At 54.5% G+C, this 18,530-nt stretch overlaps 1 protein-coding gene across 8 annotated transcripts in view; it reads left to right on the top strand.

Annotated features, from left to right (window-relative positions):
* Positions 1–17,180, top strand: part of PNPLA6 (patatin like phospholipase domain containing 6) — a 27,978-nt gene extending 10,798 nt beyond the window's left edge. For 5 of the 8 annotated variants that reach the window (XM_032252019.1, XM_032252022.1, XM_032252021.1 and 2 more), the window contains 19 exons: positions 3,567–3,772; positions 4,027–4,158; positions 4,246–4,369; positions 4,731–4,844; positions 5,084–5,159; positions 7,581–7,724; positions 7,919–7,982; positions 8,264–8,432; positions 8,598–8,780; positions 8,956–9,074; positions 9,270–9,426; positions 10,087–10,203; positions 10,289–10,358; positions 10,802–10,918; positions 14,285–14,586; positions 16,070–16,186; positions 16,438–16,534; positions 16,631–16,740; positions 16,906–17,180. In XM_032252019.1, coding sequence (XP_032107910.1) covers positions 3,567–3,772; positions 4,027–4,158; positions 4,246–4,369; positions 4,731–4,844; positions 5,084–5,159; positions 7,581–7,724; positions 7,919–7,982; positions 8,264–8,432; positions 8,598–8,780; positions 8,956–9,074; positions 9,270–9,426; positions 10,087–10,203; positions 10,289–10,358; positions 10,802–10,918; positions 14,285–14,586; positions 16,070–16,186; positions 16,438–16,534; positions 16,631–16,740; positions 16,906–16,980 — 2,493 coding nt within the window. In that variant the 3' untranslated portion in view covers positions 16,981–17,180. The remainder of the gene's footprint in view (positions 1–3,566; positions 3,773–4,026; positions 4,159–4,245; positions 4,370–4,730; positions 4,845–5,083; positions 5,160–7,580; positions 7,725–7,918; positions 7,983–8,263; positions 8,433–8,597; positions 8,781–8,955; positions 9,075–9,269; positions 9,427–10,086; positions 10,204–10,288; positions 10,359–10,801; positions 10,919–14,284; positions 14,587–16,069; positions 16,187–16,437; positions 16,535–16,630; positions 16,741–16,905) is intronic. The other 3 variants (XM_032252023.1, XM_032252018.1, XR_004260931.1) reach the window with 2 other exon arrangements.
* Positions 17,181–18,530: the final 1,350 nt, after the last annotated feature.

The following is an 18,530-nucleotide window of genomic DNA, read 5'->3' as shown; positions in this document are numbered from 1 at the left end:
GTGGCTCATGCCTGTAATCCAAGCACTTTGGAGGCCAAGGCGGGCAGATCACCTGAGGTCGGGAGTTCAAGACCAGCCTGACCAACATGGTGAAACCCCGTCTTTAAAAAAAAAAAAAAAAGAAACAAAGTCTTGCTCTTGTTGCCCACCGTGGAGTGCAGTGGCGTGATCTCAGCTCACTGCAACCTCCGCCTCCTGGACTCAAGGAGTTCTCCTGCCTCAGCCTCCCTTGTAGCTGGGGTTACAGAGGCGTAACTCAGCTGTACCGAGAACAGCTGGCAAAAGCCTTGACTTCTCTCCAGAGAAGAGCCCAGCTAATTTTTGTATTTTTAGTAGAGATGGGGTTTCACCATGTTGGTTAGGCTGGTTTTGAACTCCTAATCTCAGGTAATCGACCTGCCTCAGCCTCCCAAAGATCTGGGATTACAGGCGTGAGAAGCTACACCTGGCCTACTGAGACATGTTTGACTGTCAGAACTTCACAGGGTGCTGCTCCTGACAGCTGGTGGTAGAGACCAGGAATACTGAAATGTACAGAGCAGCACATCGTAACGATCCAGTCCATTATCCACAGTGTGAGGTTTGCAAGAGTGACAGGCACCCAGGGAGGGAGTTTAGCAGCAGCTTACAGTGAGGGGGGACCTGAGGTGACAATGAGCTGTCCTAGATACTGGGACCCCAACAGCACCCAAGGCTTGGGGGAGAGAAGCCGGGGCCAGGGTTGGAGTGGGGTGGGGGCTGTGGTTGCACTGTTAGCCAGCTGGGGTGTTGCTGTGTCACTTGACCCAGTGACTGCTGTCCCCTTCAGCTGCACATGGCAGGGATGGGCTCTTTTTCTGGAGAGGAAGTTGAGGCTTTTGCCAGCTGTTCTCGGTACAGCTGAGGAAGTAAGGCCAGCTTGTGGCTTCTTTGGGGTCCCCTGGGCCCTGCTTATCTGGGCGACTCTGTTGGGTACAACCTAGCCCTGGCCTGTCAATGTACCAGGCTGGTCTGCAGCCCTGCAGAGCTTCTTGGGGTTGGCAGAACTTTTGGTAGGGAGCCCCTGCTCTGCTGCGCATCTCCTTGAAACTTTTTTTTTTTTTTTTGAGACAATGTCTCTCTGTCACCCAGGCTGGAGTGCAGTAGAGTGATCTTGGCTCACTGCAACCTCTGCCTACTGGATTCAAGTGATTCTCCCACCTCAACCTCCCTAGCAGCTGGGACTACAGGCGTGTGCCACTATGCCTGGCTAAGTTTTGCATTTTTAGTAGAGACAGGGTTTTGCCATGTTTCCCAGGCTGGTTTCAAACTCCTGGCCTCAAGTGGTCTGCTCTCCTTGGCCTCCCAAAGTGCTGGGATTACAGGTGTGAGCCACCGCGCCTGGCCACAGTCTGGAAATTCTGTTAGAAGGTTCCACCATGTGTTTATATGGTGGGACTGGCACCTCACCCAGGGGTCCCTGCAGGGTTTTAGGGGGTGGAGTTTCATTGGGTCCCAGACAGGTGGTGTGGTGGATAAAGAAGGCATCTCTCCATTTCTGGGTGGTTTCAGTTCGTTATTTATAAAGGGGTGGACAGGACCCCTTTATAAATAAGGAACAGACAGGTGTCTGGCTGGCCAGGCTACCCAAAGATGAAAGAAACATGTTTACCCAGCATTTGCTCCATTCTGGACGCTGTCTGCGGGCTGGACAAGAGGCAGAAAAAGGGCTGGGCTTGGTGGCTCATGCCTGTAATCTCAGCACTTTGGGAGGCTGAGGTGGGCAGATCACTTGAGGTCAGGAGTTCAAGGCTAGCGTGGCCAACATGGTGAAACCCCATCTCTGCTAAAAATACAAAAATTAGCCAGGCATGGTGGCGGGTGCCTGTAGTTCCAGCTACTTGGGAGGCTAAGGCAGGAGAATCGCTTGAATCCAGGAGACAGAGGTTGAAGTGAGCCGAGATTGTGCCACTGCACTCTAGCCTGGGTGACAGAGTGAGACTCCGCCTCAAAAAAAAAAAAAAAAAGCAGGACAAGCCCTCAGTGGTCCCTGCCCTTGGGCAGCCCACAGTGTTCTCAAAGGATTACACCAAGCCTTGTAAAATCATAAGTGCTTAGCGCTACAAAGGAGATGATCTTGGCATTACAAAGTCTGGCTTAGACAGGGTGGCATCTCTGAGGACATAACCTAAGAAGAAAGGAGGGGGAGGAACAAACGGTACAGTGGGAGGAAAGGTCATTCTTAGCAAAGGGAAGAGCTTGTGCAAATGGCGTGTGGTCTGAAGAAACAAATTGATCTCTAAGAAATAAGGAAGTCAGTGGGCCTCAAGTGGAACAATATTTTTGGGGGTCGTGTAATAGTTTTATTGAGCTATAATTCGGGTACTATACAATTCCCCCATTTGAAGTATGTATTTTAGGTCGGGCACAGTGGCTTATGCCTGTAACCACAGCACTTTGGGAGGGCAAGGTGGGGAGGATCTCTTGAGTCCAGGGGTTCAAGACCAGCGTGGGTACCATGGTGAAACCCAGTCTCTACAAAAAACAAACAAAAAATTAGCCAGGCATGGTGGCACATACCTGCAGTTCCAGCTACATGGAAAGCTAAGGCAGAATCACTTGAGCCCAGGAGGTCGAGGCTGCAGTGAGCCCTGTCTTTAAAAAAAAAAAAAAAGTATATATGCTTTTTAGTAGCCATTACCACAGTCTGTTTTCTTTCGTTTTGTTTTATTTTATTTTTTGAGATGCAGTCTCAGTTTGTTGCCCAGGCTGGAGTGTAATGGCGCTAGTTCTGCTCACTGCAACCTCCACCTCCCAGGTTCAAGCGATTCTCCTGCCTCAGCCTCCCAAGTGTCTGGGATTACAGATGCCTACCACCACGCCCAGCTAATTTTTGTATTTTTAATAGAGACGGGGTTTCACTGTGTTAGCCAGGTTGGTCTCGATTTCCCGACTTTAAGATCCACCTGCCTCAGCCTCCCAAAGTACTGGGATTACAGGCATGAGCCACCTCGCCCAGCCTCTTTTTTTTTTTTTTTTAAGGTAGAGTCTCACTGTGTTGCCCAGGCTGGTGTTGAATTCCTGGGCTCAAGTAATCCTCCTGTGTTGGCGTCCCAAAGTGCTTGGACATATGTTTTCATTTCTCTTGGGTATATACCTAGGAGTTAAATTGCTGGGTTATAAGCTAACTCTTTGCCTTTTTTTTTTTTTTTTTTTTAAAGCAGGAGTCTCGCTATGCTGTGCAGTGTTGCCATCTTGGCTCACTGCAACCTCTGCCTCGCAGGTTCAAGCAATTCTCCTGTCTCAGGCTCCTGAGTAGCTGGGACTCCAGGCACATGCCACCACGCCCAGCTAATTTTTGTATTTTTAGTAGAGACGGCGTTTCACCATATTGGTCAGGCTGGTCTCAAATTCCTGACCTCAAGTGATCCGCCTGCCTCAGCTTCCTGAAGTGCTGAGATTACAGGTGTGAGCCACCGGCCCGTCCCATATTTTTCTTAACCCTTCCTTCCGTCTTTATATATTCTTCCTGTGGGGCGCGTTGACCCAAGCTGGGGTGGGGTCCACGCTGTCTGGGTTCAGTGTTCATTCGGCCTCTCCCCACACAGGACGTGAGCCTGCACTTCGTGCTCTGGGGCTGCCTGCACGTGTACCAGCGCATGATCGACAAGGCAGAAGACGTATGCTTGTTCGTGGCGCAGCCCGGGGAGCTGGTGGGGCAGCTGGCGGTGCTCACTGGAGAACCTCTCATCTTCACACTGCGAGCCCAGCGCGACTGCACTTTCCTGCGGATCTCCAAGTCCGACTTCTACGAGTATGACTGGGCCCGAGGGTGGGGTGCGGGTGGCACTCAGAGAACCCCAACTTGTGGGAATGTCCAGGACCCTGTCCCTCAACCCCACTCCTAGAAGAGCAGAAGGGAGTCCCCAGAGCTGGCCTCCTAGCACCCTTGTAAGACAATTTTGAGGCCTTCCTCTTTCATCCCAAGTTACCACCCATTTTCCCCACTCCTGGGGTGCTCCAGGGAACCCCCAGTCCGGCCCATGCACCTCCTCCTTTCACCTGCAGAATCATGCGCGCACAGCCCAGTGTGGTGCTGAGCGCGGCGCACACAGTGGCAGCCAGGATGTCGCCCTTCGTGCGCCAGATGGACTTCGCCATTGACTGGACGGCGGTGGAGGCAGGACGTGCGCTGTACAGGTGGAGCTCCTACTGCACTGCTCAGGCTGGGCCTAGGGGTGGGGACCTAGGTGTGGTAAGACCTTGCTGACCGCCACGCCCACCCAGGCAGGGGGACCGCTCCGACTGTACCTACATCGTGCTCAACGGGCGGCTGCGTAGCGTGATCCAGCGAGGCAGTGGCAAGAAGGAGCTGGTGGGCGAGTATGGCCGTGGTGACCTCATCGGCGTGGTGAGTGCGGCCCCACCCACCCCCACCCACTGACCTCTGGCCTCTTCTAGGCCAGTCCCCCAACAATGCACACACATTGTCCCGGGCAATCCAGGGAGTAGTGAATGCAACTCCTGACTTCTGAGGTCACCCAGTCCACTCCCTGCCCAGACCTCATTTCGTTGGAAAAGGGAACCCCGCCTGTCGTGGATCCCTGTCCTCTCCCGCTCCCCGGAGTTCTGATGGGTCGCGAGCGACGCTTGCTTCCCTGCACAGCCATTACAGGGGAACCCTAGGTGGGGCAGTACGGCCCCATCTCCACCCATCTTCGGCCTCCCCATTCCCCGCCCAAGCAGCCCCAGTCATGCACGCGGCCCCCCAGGTGGAGGCGTTGACCCGGCAGCCGCGAGCCACGACAGTGCATGCGGTGCGCGACACGGAGCTAGCCAAGCTCCCCGAGGGCACCTTGGGTCACATTAAACGTCGGTACCCGCAGGTGCGGCCAGTTGTGGGTTGGGCAGAGGGGCGGAGGCGGGACGGGGGAGGGGGGGCCGGGCTTAGTGTGTGGGAGGGGTTTTGGGTGGGGTGGGACCCGAGGGAGGGACTTAGGGAGGGCGAGGCCGTGGGAGGGGCTCTTGGGGGTGGGACCCAGGAGCCCCGGCAGAGGAGGGAGAGGTGGGACTCGGACAGCAGCTTCCCGGGTCTCACTGAAATGCCGGTCTCCAACGCCCGCAGGTCGTGACCCGCCTTATCCACCTGCTGAGCCAGAAAATTCTAGGGAATTTGCAGCAGCTGCAAGGACCCTTCCCAGGTGAGAGCCAGCCGGCCCGGGGCATGCTGGGAGATGTAGTCCCGTGCCCAGAGCATGCTGGGAGGGAAGCCTTTTTCCTGAGAGATGCTGGGAAACGGAGTTCCGTGAAGAAATCCTGTCCTGGCCGGTTTCAAACCGGAAGTAGGACCGTGATACAGTGCATGCCGGGAATTGGAGTTCGTGTTCCTGAGCATGCTGGGAAACGGAGTCCTTGAAACCGGGCGTGCTAGTTAGGGGCCCAAAAGTTAATCAGTGGTGCTGGGGGCTGAATCTTTGGTGCTGGAGTTTGCCCGGGAGTCAGGGTTTGCTGGGAAGTTCACAGCCTAGATGTAGTGAGAAAGGGAGTCCTAGATCAGAATATGATGGCAGGGCCAGGCATGGTGCTCATGCCTGTAATCCCAGCACTTTGGGAGGCCGAGGCAGGAGGAGGGAGGAGGCCGAGCCCAGGATACTGAGTTCGAAACCAGCCTGGGCAACATAGTGGGACCCCCGTCTCTAAAAACGTTTCAAACATTAGGTGAGTGTGGTGGCACGTGCTGGTAGTCTCAGCTACTCAGGAGGCTGAGGCGGGAAGATTGCCTGAGCCCAGAAGGCAGAGGCTGCCGTGAGCCGTGATTGTCTCACTGTACTCCACCCTGGAGAACAGAGCTAGAGCCTCTTTCAGAAAAAATAAAACAAACTCCCCATACCATGATGGAAAATAGTCCATGGATTATTGTTTAGGATTCTGGGCACCTTGCCTTCTGAAGTTACAGGCATGCTGGAAGATGTAGCTCCCCATCTCAGCCTGTGGTTTCAGTGAGCTAGAATAGAATGTGGAGTGCAGTGGGGTTGGAGGCCTGCTGAAATGTGGCCCTGAGTTTCTACATTGTGGTGGCCAGATTCTGGGCCAGCCTAGCAACCTAGATACTCCCTTTTCCCCCAGGCCCGCTACCCGATTGGCCCTGACCCCCAGATCCCCCAAGGCAGGGGCAGGGCAGTAGTGGCAGAAAAGACTTCATTAAGAAATTACAGAGGCTGGGTGCAGTGGCTCACATCTGTAATCCCAACACTTTGGGAGACTGAAGTAGGTGAATCACCTGAGGTCAGGAGTTCAAGACCAGCCTGACCAATGCGGTGAACCTCTGTCTCTTAGAAAATAAAAATGAAAAAATTAAATAAAAATACAAAAACTAGCCAGGCCTAGTGGCGGGTGCCTGTAATCCCAGCCATTTGAGAGATTGAGGCAGGAGAATTGCTTGAGCCGAAGAGGTGGAGGTTCCAGTGAGCCGAGACTGTGCCACTGCACTCCAGCCTGGTCAACAAGAGCGAAACTCCATCTCAAAAAAAAAAAAAAAAAAAGAAGAGAAAGAAATTACAGATAAACAACAAATACAATACCTGGAAGACAAAAGAGGATCATGATGGCATGTAACTTGCAGAGGGAGGGAGAAAGGGAGGGAGAAAGACGCTTTTCTAAGGACAGTGAGCTGAGACTTGACCAATGAGAGGGACCAGACATGGAAGAGAAACCAGAGGTGCTGCACTGGTGACTGGTGGTTTTGAAGCACTGAAAGGAGGAAAGTGATCAAGGGGAAAGATGGAGCGGGACTGAGGGGTAAGTCGCATAGGGGCTAGGGGCTGTGGACACGCTTTTGAGCTTATTTAGATTGGTATAGGGGAGGAGGGATGCCACCAGTGAGAAGGCAGCTAGAGGTCTAGGCAAGATATGGGAGTTGACAGCAGCTTGGTCAGGGCTGTCAGTGGAGAAGCTGGGAAGCAACAAATGGGTCAAAAGTAGCTTTATTTCTTCTCTTTCCTTTTGGTTTTTTTTTTTTTTAGACAAAGGACAGGGTCTCACTCTGTCACCCAGGCTGGAGTGCAGTGGCACAGCTCACTGCAACTTCTGCCTCCTGGGTTCAAGTGATTCTGCTGCCTCAGCCTCCCAAGTAGCTGGGATTCCAGGCATATACCACCATGCCTGGCTAATTGTTTTGTATTTTTAGTAGAGTGGGGTTTCTCCATGTTGGCCAGGCTAAAAGTAGCTTTATTTCTGCCTCGTTTTGTGTTCAGTTCCCTCCATTGGACAAAGGAGCCAGGGCCAGAATGGGGTGGGGGCGCCGATTGATCTCCCAAGTACAGTGAATCTGAATGGTTGTAGAGTTGTGCAATGGATCCCACTGGGGTGATTAGGGTCCCACATGGAGGGTGGGTGACCAAGTTTTAACCAAAGAGGGGACAGTGGTTGAGGCTGAGGGTCCAGGACTAGAGCTATGGCTTTCAGTATGGTAGAGTCAAGACTCTGGGCAGCTAGGCGCTGCAGTTTGGGAGCGGAGGGGCAGGAATTTCAGATGTGGAGGAAGAAGAAGACGAGGAGGAGGAGGAGGGTTTGTCTCTCCAGACACAGGTTCGCACCGCAGATCTCATCCATTGGGTTCTCAGCAGGCTCTGGGCTGGGTGTCCCCCCGCACTCGGAACTCACCAACCCAGCCAGCAACCTGGCAACAGTGGCAGTCCTGCCTGTGTGTGCTGAGGTGCCCATGGTGGCCTTCACACTGGAGCTACAGCATGCCCTGCAGGCCATTGGTCAGTGGGGTGAGGGACATGGGTGGGGGCTGGCCATGGGGGGGACATTAGTGAGTGAGAGATGTTTGGGTAAGTCAGTTGGGGGTTGGGGGGAAACCAGGGTCACAGGGGCGGGGTAATGGATATTCTCTTCCGAGTTAGGCCCCTGTTTTGTGGAGCATGGTTTCCAATCTCCCTTCCCCACCTATTTCTAGGTCCCACGCTACTCCTTAACAGTGATATCATCCGGGCACGCCTGGGGGCCTCCGCGCTGGATAGGTGTGTGTCGAGGAAGGGAGTGGGGAGGGTGATGGGTGGGCTTGGAGCCCCAGATTCTTTCAGACCTAGATTCAAGTTCTCATCTTCCAACCACGAAACATGCATCCTACCCATAGGTCAATGGGGAGATTCACAGTGGTGTGAATCTGCCCACCAGGGCACGGATTTCCATGGTGGGAGTTTGGGTGTCTAGGCTCCTCCCAGCAACGGAGCTATGTGGTCTCGGGGAGCACATAACCCCAGGCCAGCCCCAGGATGACGCTGCCACCATCCCACCCCAGCATCCAAGAGTTCCGGCTGTCAGGGTGGTTGGCCCAGCAGGAGGACGCACACCGCATCGTACTCTACCAGACGGACGCCTCACTGACGCCCTGGACCGTGCGCTGCCTGCGCCAGGCCGACTGCATCCTCATCGTGGGCCTGGGGGACCAGGAGCCCACCCTCGGCCAGGTCAGGAGCCCGTGCCCCCTCTCACTCACCTCGGGCCCCATCCCTTGCCCTCCTGTGCCTACACCAGGCCACGTGCACCCTCGCATGGGGGTGGGCAATCAGGACCCAGGTGTGGCTTAGGTGGTGGCGGGGCAGCCAGTGACCTCCGCTGTCCATCTTCTGCAGCTAGAGCAGATGCTGGAGAACACAGCCGTGCGTGCTCTCAAGCAGCTCGTCCTGCTGCACCGAGAGGAGGGCGCGGGCCCCACGCGCACCGTGGAGTGGCTCAATATGCGTAGCTGGTGCTCCGGGCACCTGCACCTGCGCTGTCCACGCCGCCTCTTCTCGCGCCGCAGCCCCGCCAAGCTGGTGAGGAGCGGGCTGGCCCCCACTTTCCAGGGGAGTGGCTACTGGGCGTGGTTTGTGATATTGGGGCGGGGCCTGGGAGATCTGGGGACAGGTTCAAAGATAAGGGTGTGGGGGTGGGGTATCTGGTGGACCCCGCCTTCATGCTCCTGGGTCGCGGCTCTCTCCCCCATCCCAGCATGAGCTCTACGAGAAGGTTTTCTCCAGGCGGGCGGACCGGCACAGTGACTTCTCCCGCTTGGCGAGGGTGCTCACAGGGAACACCATTGCCCTCGTGCTGGGCGGGGGCGGGGCCAGGTGAGGGGCGGGGCTTGCTCTCTGGGGGCGGGGCCTGGGATATCCGAGGTGGGAGCTGCTTCCCGGGAGAGACCCCCGTGAGTGCGGGCCGGCCCTTTTTTTGTTCCTTAGCTGTGTGGGAGGTGGGAGGAGGTAGGGGCAGAGGAGCTCCTGCGAGTGGGGCCTAGAGAGTCCCTGGGCCCGTTTTCCCGGCAGGGGCTGTTCACACATTGGGGTGCTGAAGGCATTAGAGGAGGCGGGAGTTCCTGTGGACCTGGTGGGCGGCACGTCCATTGGCTCTTTCATCGGGGCCCTGTACGCGGAGGAGCGCAGCGCCAGCCGCACGAAGCAGCGGGCCCGGGAGTGGGCCAAGGTGTGTGTTGGGAGGAGGGGTTGTGGCACCCCAGGAGCGCCATAAAACCCGTGGCTCCACCCTAACCTGATCCCATGGGGGGCCTCCAGGCTTAGGGTGACCCTTCCTGATTGAATCTGTGAACCCCACCTGTCCAGACTTTTATAGATACGCTTCTAGGACTCTGAGTGACCACTCTGGGACCTTCTGTGTAGTGACCCTAACCCATAACCCCTAGCTAGAGCACCCAGGGCCCTTGGTGACCACATCATCTCTAAGTGCTCCTTTTTTTGTTGTTGTTTGTTTGAGATGGAGTCTTGCTCTGTGGCCCAGGCTGGAGGGCAATGGTGGGATCTCAGCTCACTGCAGTCTCCACCTCCTTGGTTCAAGTGATTCTCCTGCCTCAGCCTCCCAAGTAGCTGGGACTACAGGCGTGCCCCACCAGCCCAGCAATTTTTTTTTGTATTTTAGTAGATACGGGGTCTTATCATGTTAGCTAGGTTGCTCTCGAATTCCTGGCCTCAAGTGATCTGCCCACCTCAGCCTTTCAAAGTGGTGGGATTTGTGACGTCCTCCACTGCGCCAGACCCCTAAGTGCTCCTTGCTCACCCTCTGTTGGGGAACCCTATCTGTGACCCCACATGACCTCTATTTGACCCTGTCTGGCCGCCTTGTCCCTAGAGCATGACTTCAGTGCTGGAACCAGTGTTGGATCTCACGTATCCAGTCACCTCCATGTTCACTGGCTCTGCCTTTAACCGCAGCATCCACCGGGTCTTCCAGGATAAGCAGATTGAGGTAGGCCCACCCCATCCCTTGCCCTGCCCACCCCTCCCGAAAGGATTCCCCTATTCCTCCCCCACCTCGGTCCCTCTCCCCGCAGGACTTGTGGCTACCTTATTTCAACGTGACCACAGATATCACTGCCTCAGCCATGCGAGTCCACAAAGATGGTGGGTGTCCCCGCCCAGCCCGCAGCAACCGCTGACGCCACATGGGGTTGGGGGGATGCTTCTGGGAGGGCCGCTGAGCATCTGGGACGTTGTTAACACGAGTGACCGTCCACCCCGGCCCGATCACCGACCACTAACCGCCACCCACTAATGCCCTGGAGACCCCAGGTACGTCACTCCTCGGGGGAGGGGAGCAGGAAGGCTTGTCAGGCGCCTTACCACCCTCACGCCGTCCCCACAGGCTGCGTGTGGCGTTACATCCGGGCCAGCGCCTCCTACTGCCCCTACCTGCCCCCACTGTGCGATCCCAAGGACGGGCACCTGCTGGTGGATGGGTGCTACGTTAACAACGTCCCAGGTCAGCGAGTCCACCGGGCTGGCCGGGCTTCTGGCATGTCTGAGCGTGTCTGTGCGTGTCTGTGTCTGTGTGTCCCACCGCGCAGGCTCCCTGTGGCGGTATGTGCGCGCCAGCATGACGCTGTCGGGCTACCTGCCCCCGCTGTGCGACCCCAAGGACGGGCACCTGCTCATGGATGGCGGCTACATCAACAACCTGCCAGGCAAGTGGCTGCCCGAGCTGCCCACACATGCGAGCCCCTCCTGCACCACACGCACGGGCATACACAGACCAGCTCTATGACAGGACGCATGCCCAAGCCGCCTGTGCAGGGGTGCAGACACACACACACACACACGCAGTCATGTGCCCAAGATAATACATGGATGTGCTCATGGACGGCAGCATGTGCGGTTAAAATCTACATCCTGGCAGGCGCAGTGGCTCACGCCTGTCATCCCACACTTTAGGAGGCCGAGGCAGGCAGATTACCTGAGGTCAGGAGTTTGAGACCATCCTGGCCAACATGGTGAAACTTGTCTCTACTCAAAATAACAAAAAATTAGCTGGGCATGGTGTTGGGTGCTTGTAATCCCAACCACTCCAGAGGCTGAGGCAGGAGAATCGTTTGAACCCTGGACGTGGAGGTTGCAAGGAGCCGAGGTCGCACCATTGCACTCCAGTTTGGGTGACAGAGCGAGACTCCGTCTTAAAAAAAAAACTACAGCCACCTGCTGGTGTGTTGTGTTAAGCCCAAGTGGGTATACACTCGAGGGATGGGTGCCCATGTCCACACACACGTCAGGGAACATGCAGGTGAAATGCGACACTCATGCATGCACACCAGCTACATACGCACATGCATTCCCTCAGGGGCAGGTAAGGCACATGCACATGTGTACACACAGCCAGGTACATGAGCACAGGTGAACACGCATGTCAGTGAAAGAGGTCATTTGTGTATGCATGCCAGTCTGTCGCAGTTGCCCTGGACGTTCCCTAAAACATGCAGGGATGTGCACACACATAGAAGGGATGCCACAGCTCTATGATCTGGTTAAGCCAGGCCTGCCACCTTTATGGGTGTACGTAAGAGGCGGGCAAGTACACAACTTAAAATTTTGGCTGGCCACAGTGGCTCACACCTGTAATCCCAGCACTTTGGGAGGCCAAAGTGGGAGGATCACCTGAGGTCAGGAGTTTGAGACCAACCTTGCCAACATAGTGAAACCCCATCTCTATTAAAAATACAAAACTTGGCTGGGCGCAGTGGCTCAAGCCTGTAATCCCAGCACTTTGGGAGGCCGAGGCAGGTGGATCACGAGGTCAAGAGATCAAGACCATCCTGGTCAACATGGTGAAACGCTGTCTCTACTAAAACTACAAAAAATTAGCTGGGCATGGTGGCGCGTGCCTGTAGTCCCAGCTACTCAGGAGGCTGAGGCAGGAGAATTGCCTGAACCCGGGAGGCGGAGGTTGCGGTGAGCTGAGATCGCGCCATTGCACTCCAGCCTGGGTAACATGAGCGAAACTCCGTCTCAAAAAAAAAAAAAAAAAAAAAAAAAAAACTTAGCTGGGCAAGGTAGCAGGTGCCTGTAATTCCAGCTACTCAGGAGGCTGAGGCAGGAGAATCGCTTGAACCGGGGGCTGGAGTTTGCAGTGAGCCAAGATCGTGCCACTTCACTCCAGCCTGGGCAAAAGAGTGAGACTGTCTCAAAAAAACAAACAAAAAAATTCCACACCCAGAAAGTGTATATACCCAAATAGACATGTATGATAGCTGCACACATGCTTACAATCTTGTAGGCCAGGGGTGGGCAAACTATGACCCACAGGCTGAATCTGGCCCTTTGTTTGATTTTATAAATAAAGCTTTATTGAGCCAGGCAGAGTGGCTCACAACTGTAATCCCAGCACTTTGGGAGGCTGAGGCAGACAGATCACCTAAGGTCAGGAGCTCAAGACCAGCCTGACCAATGTGGCAAAACCCTGTCTCTACTAAAAATACAAAAATTAGCCGGGTGTGGTGGTACACACCTGTAATCTGAGCTACTCAGGAGGTTGAGGCAGGAGAATTGCTTGAACCCAGGCGAGCCGAGATCACGCCACCACACCTCAGCCTGGGCAACAGTGAGAGTCCATCTCCAAAAAAAAAAATCAAAACCAAAAAAAAGTTTGATTGAGACACAGCCCACCCAGTCATTTCTGTGGCTGCTTCTGCGCAGCAGATGTGGAGTCACTGGGACAGAAACCATGTGGTCCACAAAGACAGAGTTACCTCCTCTCAGCCCTTTGCAGAGTTTGCCAACTCCCACTGCTACAGTCTTTCTAGACAGATAAACACATGTCGTAAACCCACTCATGTGAGCATGTGTGTGCAGACCTGCAGGTGACAGCACACGGAGATACACAAGGAAACACGTCTGGACAGTGATCCAGCTCTGTAATGAACATGAACAGTCCCAGGTGTGTCTACAGAGATGAAGGCACAGCCAGAGATGGACCTGTTCACAGAAACAGCCTCCCATGGGGTCTTAGACAGCAGGGCCGCAAGCAGGCACACACGGACACGCAGACGTGGACACATGGACCTAGACCCATAGAGAAGCTCTAGGGAGCTTCTTTGAAATCTCCATCCACCTGCTGGTGTGCTGTGTTAGGCACAAGTGGATATACATTCAAGATCCATTACAAGAGATGCATGTGTAAAGTCCAGTAGAGAACTGGGTGTCTTCCTGGGCTGGATCTGGCTACAGGACATTGGTTTTGCTTCCCCAGAATCACTGGGAGATTCTCCCTAAGGCACACAGCCATGCAGACACAGGCCCATGGAGACACCACCCGCCCCTGTCCACTCCCTCTGTCCTGCTTCCTTAGTCTCCCCCATCCCTTCTTGCTCTCTGTCCCTTGTCTTGGCCTCGGGAACCACCTCTGTGCCTGGGTTCTTGCTCCTTTTCATGTCTCTGACCTGGGTATCTCTTCCTCCTGCTCTCTCTACTCTGTCTCTCTCTCCTCCTATATCTCGGTTTCCCTTGTGTCTGGCCTCCCATCTCTTCTCCCACTGCCTTTGTCCCTGTTTCCCCAGAACTCAATACTTGCTGGGCATGGTGGCTCACACCTGTAATCCCAACACTTTGGGAGACTGAGGTGGGCGGATCACTTGAGGTCAGGAGTTTGAGGCCAGCCTGGCCAACATGATGAGACCCCATTTCTACTAAAAATACAAAATTAGCCAGGCGTGGTGGTGTGGGGCTCTAATCCCAGCTACTCCGGAGGCTGAGGCAGGAGAATCACTTGAACCGGGGAGGCGGAGGTTGCACTGAACTGAGATGGTACCACTGCACTCCAGCCTGGGTGACAGAATCAGACACTGTCTAAAAAAAAAAAAAAAAAAAAAACACCCAACACCAGACCCCACCCCCTCAACTTCAATTGCATCATTTCCATGCCCTGTACAAGACAGCATGTCGTTTGCATGTATGGTTTTTTTGTGTGATCATTTGCATGATGGCGTCTATATGACTGGGTTGAACATCTCTGCCCTGGGCCCCCGAGGGGAGAGCAGCCTGCTGACCCCCTGGCCCCACAGCGGACATCGCCCGCAGCATGGGTGCCAAAACGGTCATCGCCATCGATGTGGGGAGCCAGGATGAGACAGACCTCAGCACCTATGGGGACAGCCTGTCCGGCTGGTGGCTGCTGTGGAAACGGCTGAACCCCTGGGCGGACAAAGTGAAGGTTCCAGACATGGCCGAGATCCAGTCCCGCCTGGCCTACGTGTCCTGCGTGCGACAGCTGGAGGTGGTCAAGTCTAGCTCCTACTGCGAGTACCTGCGCCCGCCCATTGACTGCTTCAAGACCATGGACTTCGGGAAGTTCGACCAGATCTATGTGAGTGGGCAGGAGTGACATGGTGCCTGCATATTTAAGTAGCAAAGCATTGCCAGTGGTTCGGCAAAGCTTTGCCATTTAAAGCCCAGAGCAGTGTGGGGGGGAGGAATCCAGGAATCCCATCTGGAATCTGTGGGAAACAGATCTGTGATCAATTAGTGATGTCTGCAGGGGATGTGGTAGGGGTGTGGCTGTGCATGTGCTGTGTATTGAGTGTTTCTCCTTATGAGCCAGCTGCACCCGTGGAAGCACTGTATAGCGATTTCTAGTGCCATTTCTGTGTTGGTGGGAATAAGAATAGTGATGGAGTAGTAATGTCTGTCACAGGTCCAGGAGAGGGAGGTAGCAATTTGTGTATTATGTGCCACTGACCCTGAAAAATGTGCCATAACCCTAGCCAACTGAAATTGATCAGGGGGCCAGACATGGTGACTCATACCTGTAATCCCAGCACCTTGGGAAGCTGAGGTGGGAGGATTGCTTGAAGCCAGGAGTTCAAGACCAGCCTGGGCAACATAGCAACACCCCAACTCTACAAAGATTAAAAATAAAAAATTAGCTGAGTGTGGTGGTGAATGTCTGTTATCCCAGCTACTCGGGAGGCTGAAATGAGAGGATCACTTGAGCCCAGGAGTTCAAGGCTGCAGTGAGCTGTGATTGCATCAGTGTACTCCAGTCTGAATGACAGAGCAAAACTCTGTCTGTAAGAAAAAAGAAAGGGCCGGGCACAGTGGCTCATGCATATAATCCCAGCATTTTGGGAGGCTGAGGCAGGCAGATCACTTGAAATCAGGAGTTCGACACCACTTGGTCAATGTGGTAAAACCTCATCTCTACTAAATATACAAAAATTTGCTGGGTGTGGTGGCACATGCCTGTAGTCCCAGCTATTTGAGAGGCTGAAGCAGGAAAATCGCTTGAACCCAGGAGGCAGAGGTTGCAGTGAACCAAGATTGTGCCATTGCACTCAAGCCTGGGAGTGCAGTCTCATAATAATAATTTTAAAAATTAAATATTAAAATAACATTTTTTTTTTTAAAAATTGATCAGTAGCTGCAGACCAGAAGCCCTGAGTCTCAGTAGAAATGTGTGATGTCCTTTGTGGGCTCACTGGGCTAGCATGCCATGAGAAACTTAAAAGGTTTGCTGTGGGCTTGGGAGATGGCGATATCCACAGATGAACTCCCTGTTTGCAGACTTCAGAGTAAGCTTGCACGTCACCACCATGTGTTATTTGGTACCCAGCACCCTGCATGGGGCCAAGTGGGAAAGAACATGGAGAGATTGATTGGTAATGTCTGTCAACAGCAGGAGAGGGAATGTGTAGGTGAGTGTGCTATGTGCAGCTGACTGTGAAATAGGTTTAATCTCAAATGCCAGCTGCCCCAGAGCATCAGGCTTTTGAGGGACCAGAGAAGGGGCAGACAGTGGGGACAAGCAAAGCAAGATTGCAAGCATGGACTCAGCCCCTCACTTCCCATAGGATGTGGGCTACCAGTACGGGAAGGCGGTGTTTGGAGGCTGGAGCCGTGGCAACGTCATTGAGAAAATGCTCACAGACCGGCGGTCTGCAGACCTCAATGAGAGCCGTCGTGCAGACGTAAGCCTGTGATGTTCCCGTACTGGGGCCACTCTGACTCCAGTGATTCCAAAGCCGGGCCCCCTGAAAGTCTCCTGCAAACCTCAGATGGCCCCATATATCCCTGGGTTTTGCTGAGCTCTCAGACCTCTGCTGACTTAAGAGAGTTGCCACTCTAGGATCTCCTCTAAGCCCCTAATGCACCACTGGGCCCCCCAGGGGCCCCAAGACTCTATGACCTCCCCAAGAGCCTTACCAACATCACCCCACAGGTGCTTGCTTTCCCAAGCTCTGGTTTCACCGACTTGGCAGAGATTGTGTCCCGGATTGAGCCCCCCACGAGCTACGTCTCTGATGGCTGTGCTGATGGTGAGGGGCCCAGAGGACTCCCAAGAGGGAGGGGAGTGGCTGGAGATGGCAAGCCAGCCCTGATCCCCTCACCCATGCCCTGCTCCCCAATTCCAGGAGAGGAGTCAGATTGCCTGACAGAGTACGAGGAGGATGCCGGACCTGACTGCTCAAGGGATGAAGGCGGGTCGCCTGAAGGCGCAAGCCCCAGCACTGCCTCTGAGATGGTAAGAGTGGGCAGCCCAGGGTCCCCTCACATCCTTGGAAGGGTCATGAGTACAGTGGGAGGGGGTGTATCTGAGATCCTGTGTGCTGGGTGCTGGCTGACGTGCGCAGTGATGTATCAGTGTCCCATACTGGGTGACATGCTTGTGTGTGACCTGTCCCTGCAGGAGGAGGAGAAGTCGATTCTCCGGCACCGGCGCTGTCTGCCCCAGGAGCCACCCGGCTCAGCCACAGATGCCTGAGGACCTCACCAGGGGTCACCCCTTTATCCCCACCCCTGGACTGGGCTGGGGATGGCCCTGTGGGGGTACTCATTCCCCCTCCTGCTGCTATGCCTGTGACCCCCGGGGCCCACACACTGGAATGACCAGCCCCAAGGGGGCACAGTGCTGCACTGATGACTTGACCAGTCCCCTCCCCTAATAAACTCACCTATTGGAAATGGCCTCCTGTCATCTTCAGGCTGGGGGCTCACCTTCTGTGCTCAGGATGGCGGGGGATGCGGTCTGACACACCTGGTGCTTGCCCATGCAGGGAGTGCCTTTCTAGAATTCACAAGGAGCCCCACTAGGTGCTTCTCCCCACTCTGCCCTCTCTCTGGCACCTCAGAAGCCAGTGCTGACTCCAGACAACGCCCGAACTTTCCATGCCACCCTCCAGGGCTCACAGGTGCTTTTAGGGGCCTGATATGGCACCCCGCAATTGCTTTTTTTTTTTTTTTAGACGAGTCTCGCTCTGTTGCTCAGGCTGGAGTGCAGTGGCATGATCTCCACTCATTGCAACCTCCACCTCCCAGGTTCAAGTGATTCTCCTGCCTTAGCCTCCTGAGTAGCTGGGATTACAGGCAGCCACCACTACGCTCAGCTAAATTCTGTGAGACCGTGCTTCCCTCTGTCACCTAGGCTGGAGTGTAGTGGTGCAATCTCAGCTTACTGCAGCCTCCAACCCCTGGATTTAAGTGATTCTCCTGTCTCAGCCTTCCAAGTAGCTGGAACTACACAGGCGAGCACCACCACACCTGGCTAATTTTTTTATTTTTCGTAGAAACAGGGTTTCACCATGTTGGCCAGGCTGGTCTCAAACTCCTGGCCTCAAGCAATCCACCTGCCTCAGCCTTCCAAAGTGCTGGGATCATAGGCATGTGCCACCACATCTGGCCTTAATTTTTGTATTTTTACTAGTCAGGGTTTCACCATGTTGCCCAGGCTGGTCTCAAACTGGCCCACTTCAGCCTCCCAAAGTGCTGGGATTACAAGCATGAGGCACCATGCCCAGCCAGAACTGTTTCCTTGTTTATGGCTGAATAATATTTTATTGTATGGATGGACCACATGGTGTTTATTGGTTCATCAGTTGGACACTTGAGTTCTTCCACCTTGTGGCTATGGTGACTGATGCTGCTGTGAACATGGGTGTACAGGTATCTAGATCTCTGCTTTCAGTTTTCTTGGTTAGATGCCCAGGAATGGAATTGTTAGGCCATATGGAGATTCTGCATCGAATTGAGGAACCACCTAACTTTTCCACAGCAGCTGCACTGTTTTACATTCCCACTGATTGTCAGTGCCTTGCGTTGTCAGCACCATGGACAGGGAGGGTGCTGTCCGAGGTGCTGCTGACGTCCCCTCTGTATATTTCCCTCCAAGCCCTTGATATCCCTGCACCCTCCAGATCTCTGGGTTTTGAGGGTGGGTGGTGGGGGGGACATTAAGCCGAAAGTTCAGTCCATAATTTGGCACCTATTGGTGTCTCCATCCTGACTGGTTCCCCTTCCGCCCTGGCTGTACCAGCC

The sequence above is a fragment of the Sapajus apella genome, unplaced genomic scaffold (assembly GCF_009761245.1).
Source record: "Sapajus apella isolate SASKATOON/1434 unplaced genomic scaffold, GSC_monkey_1.0 scaffold77, whole genome shotgun sequence".
In the NCBI taxonomy this organism is placed as follows: Eukaryota; Metazoa; Chordata; class Mammalia; order Primates; family Cebidae; genus Sapajus; species Sapajus apella.
Note: the sequence above shows the minus strand (reverse complement) of the source record. Positions and strands in the feature narration are given on the sequence as shown.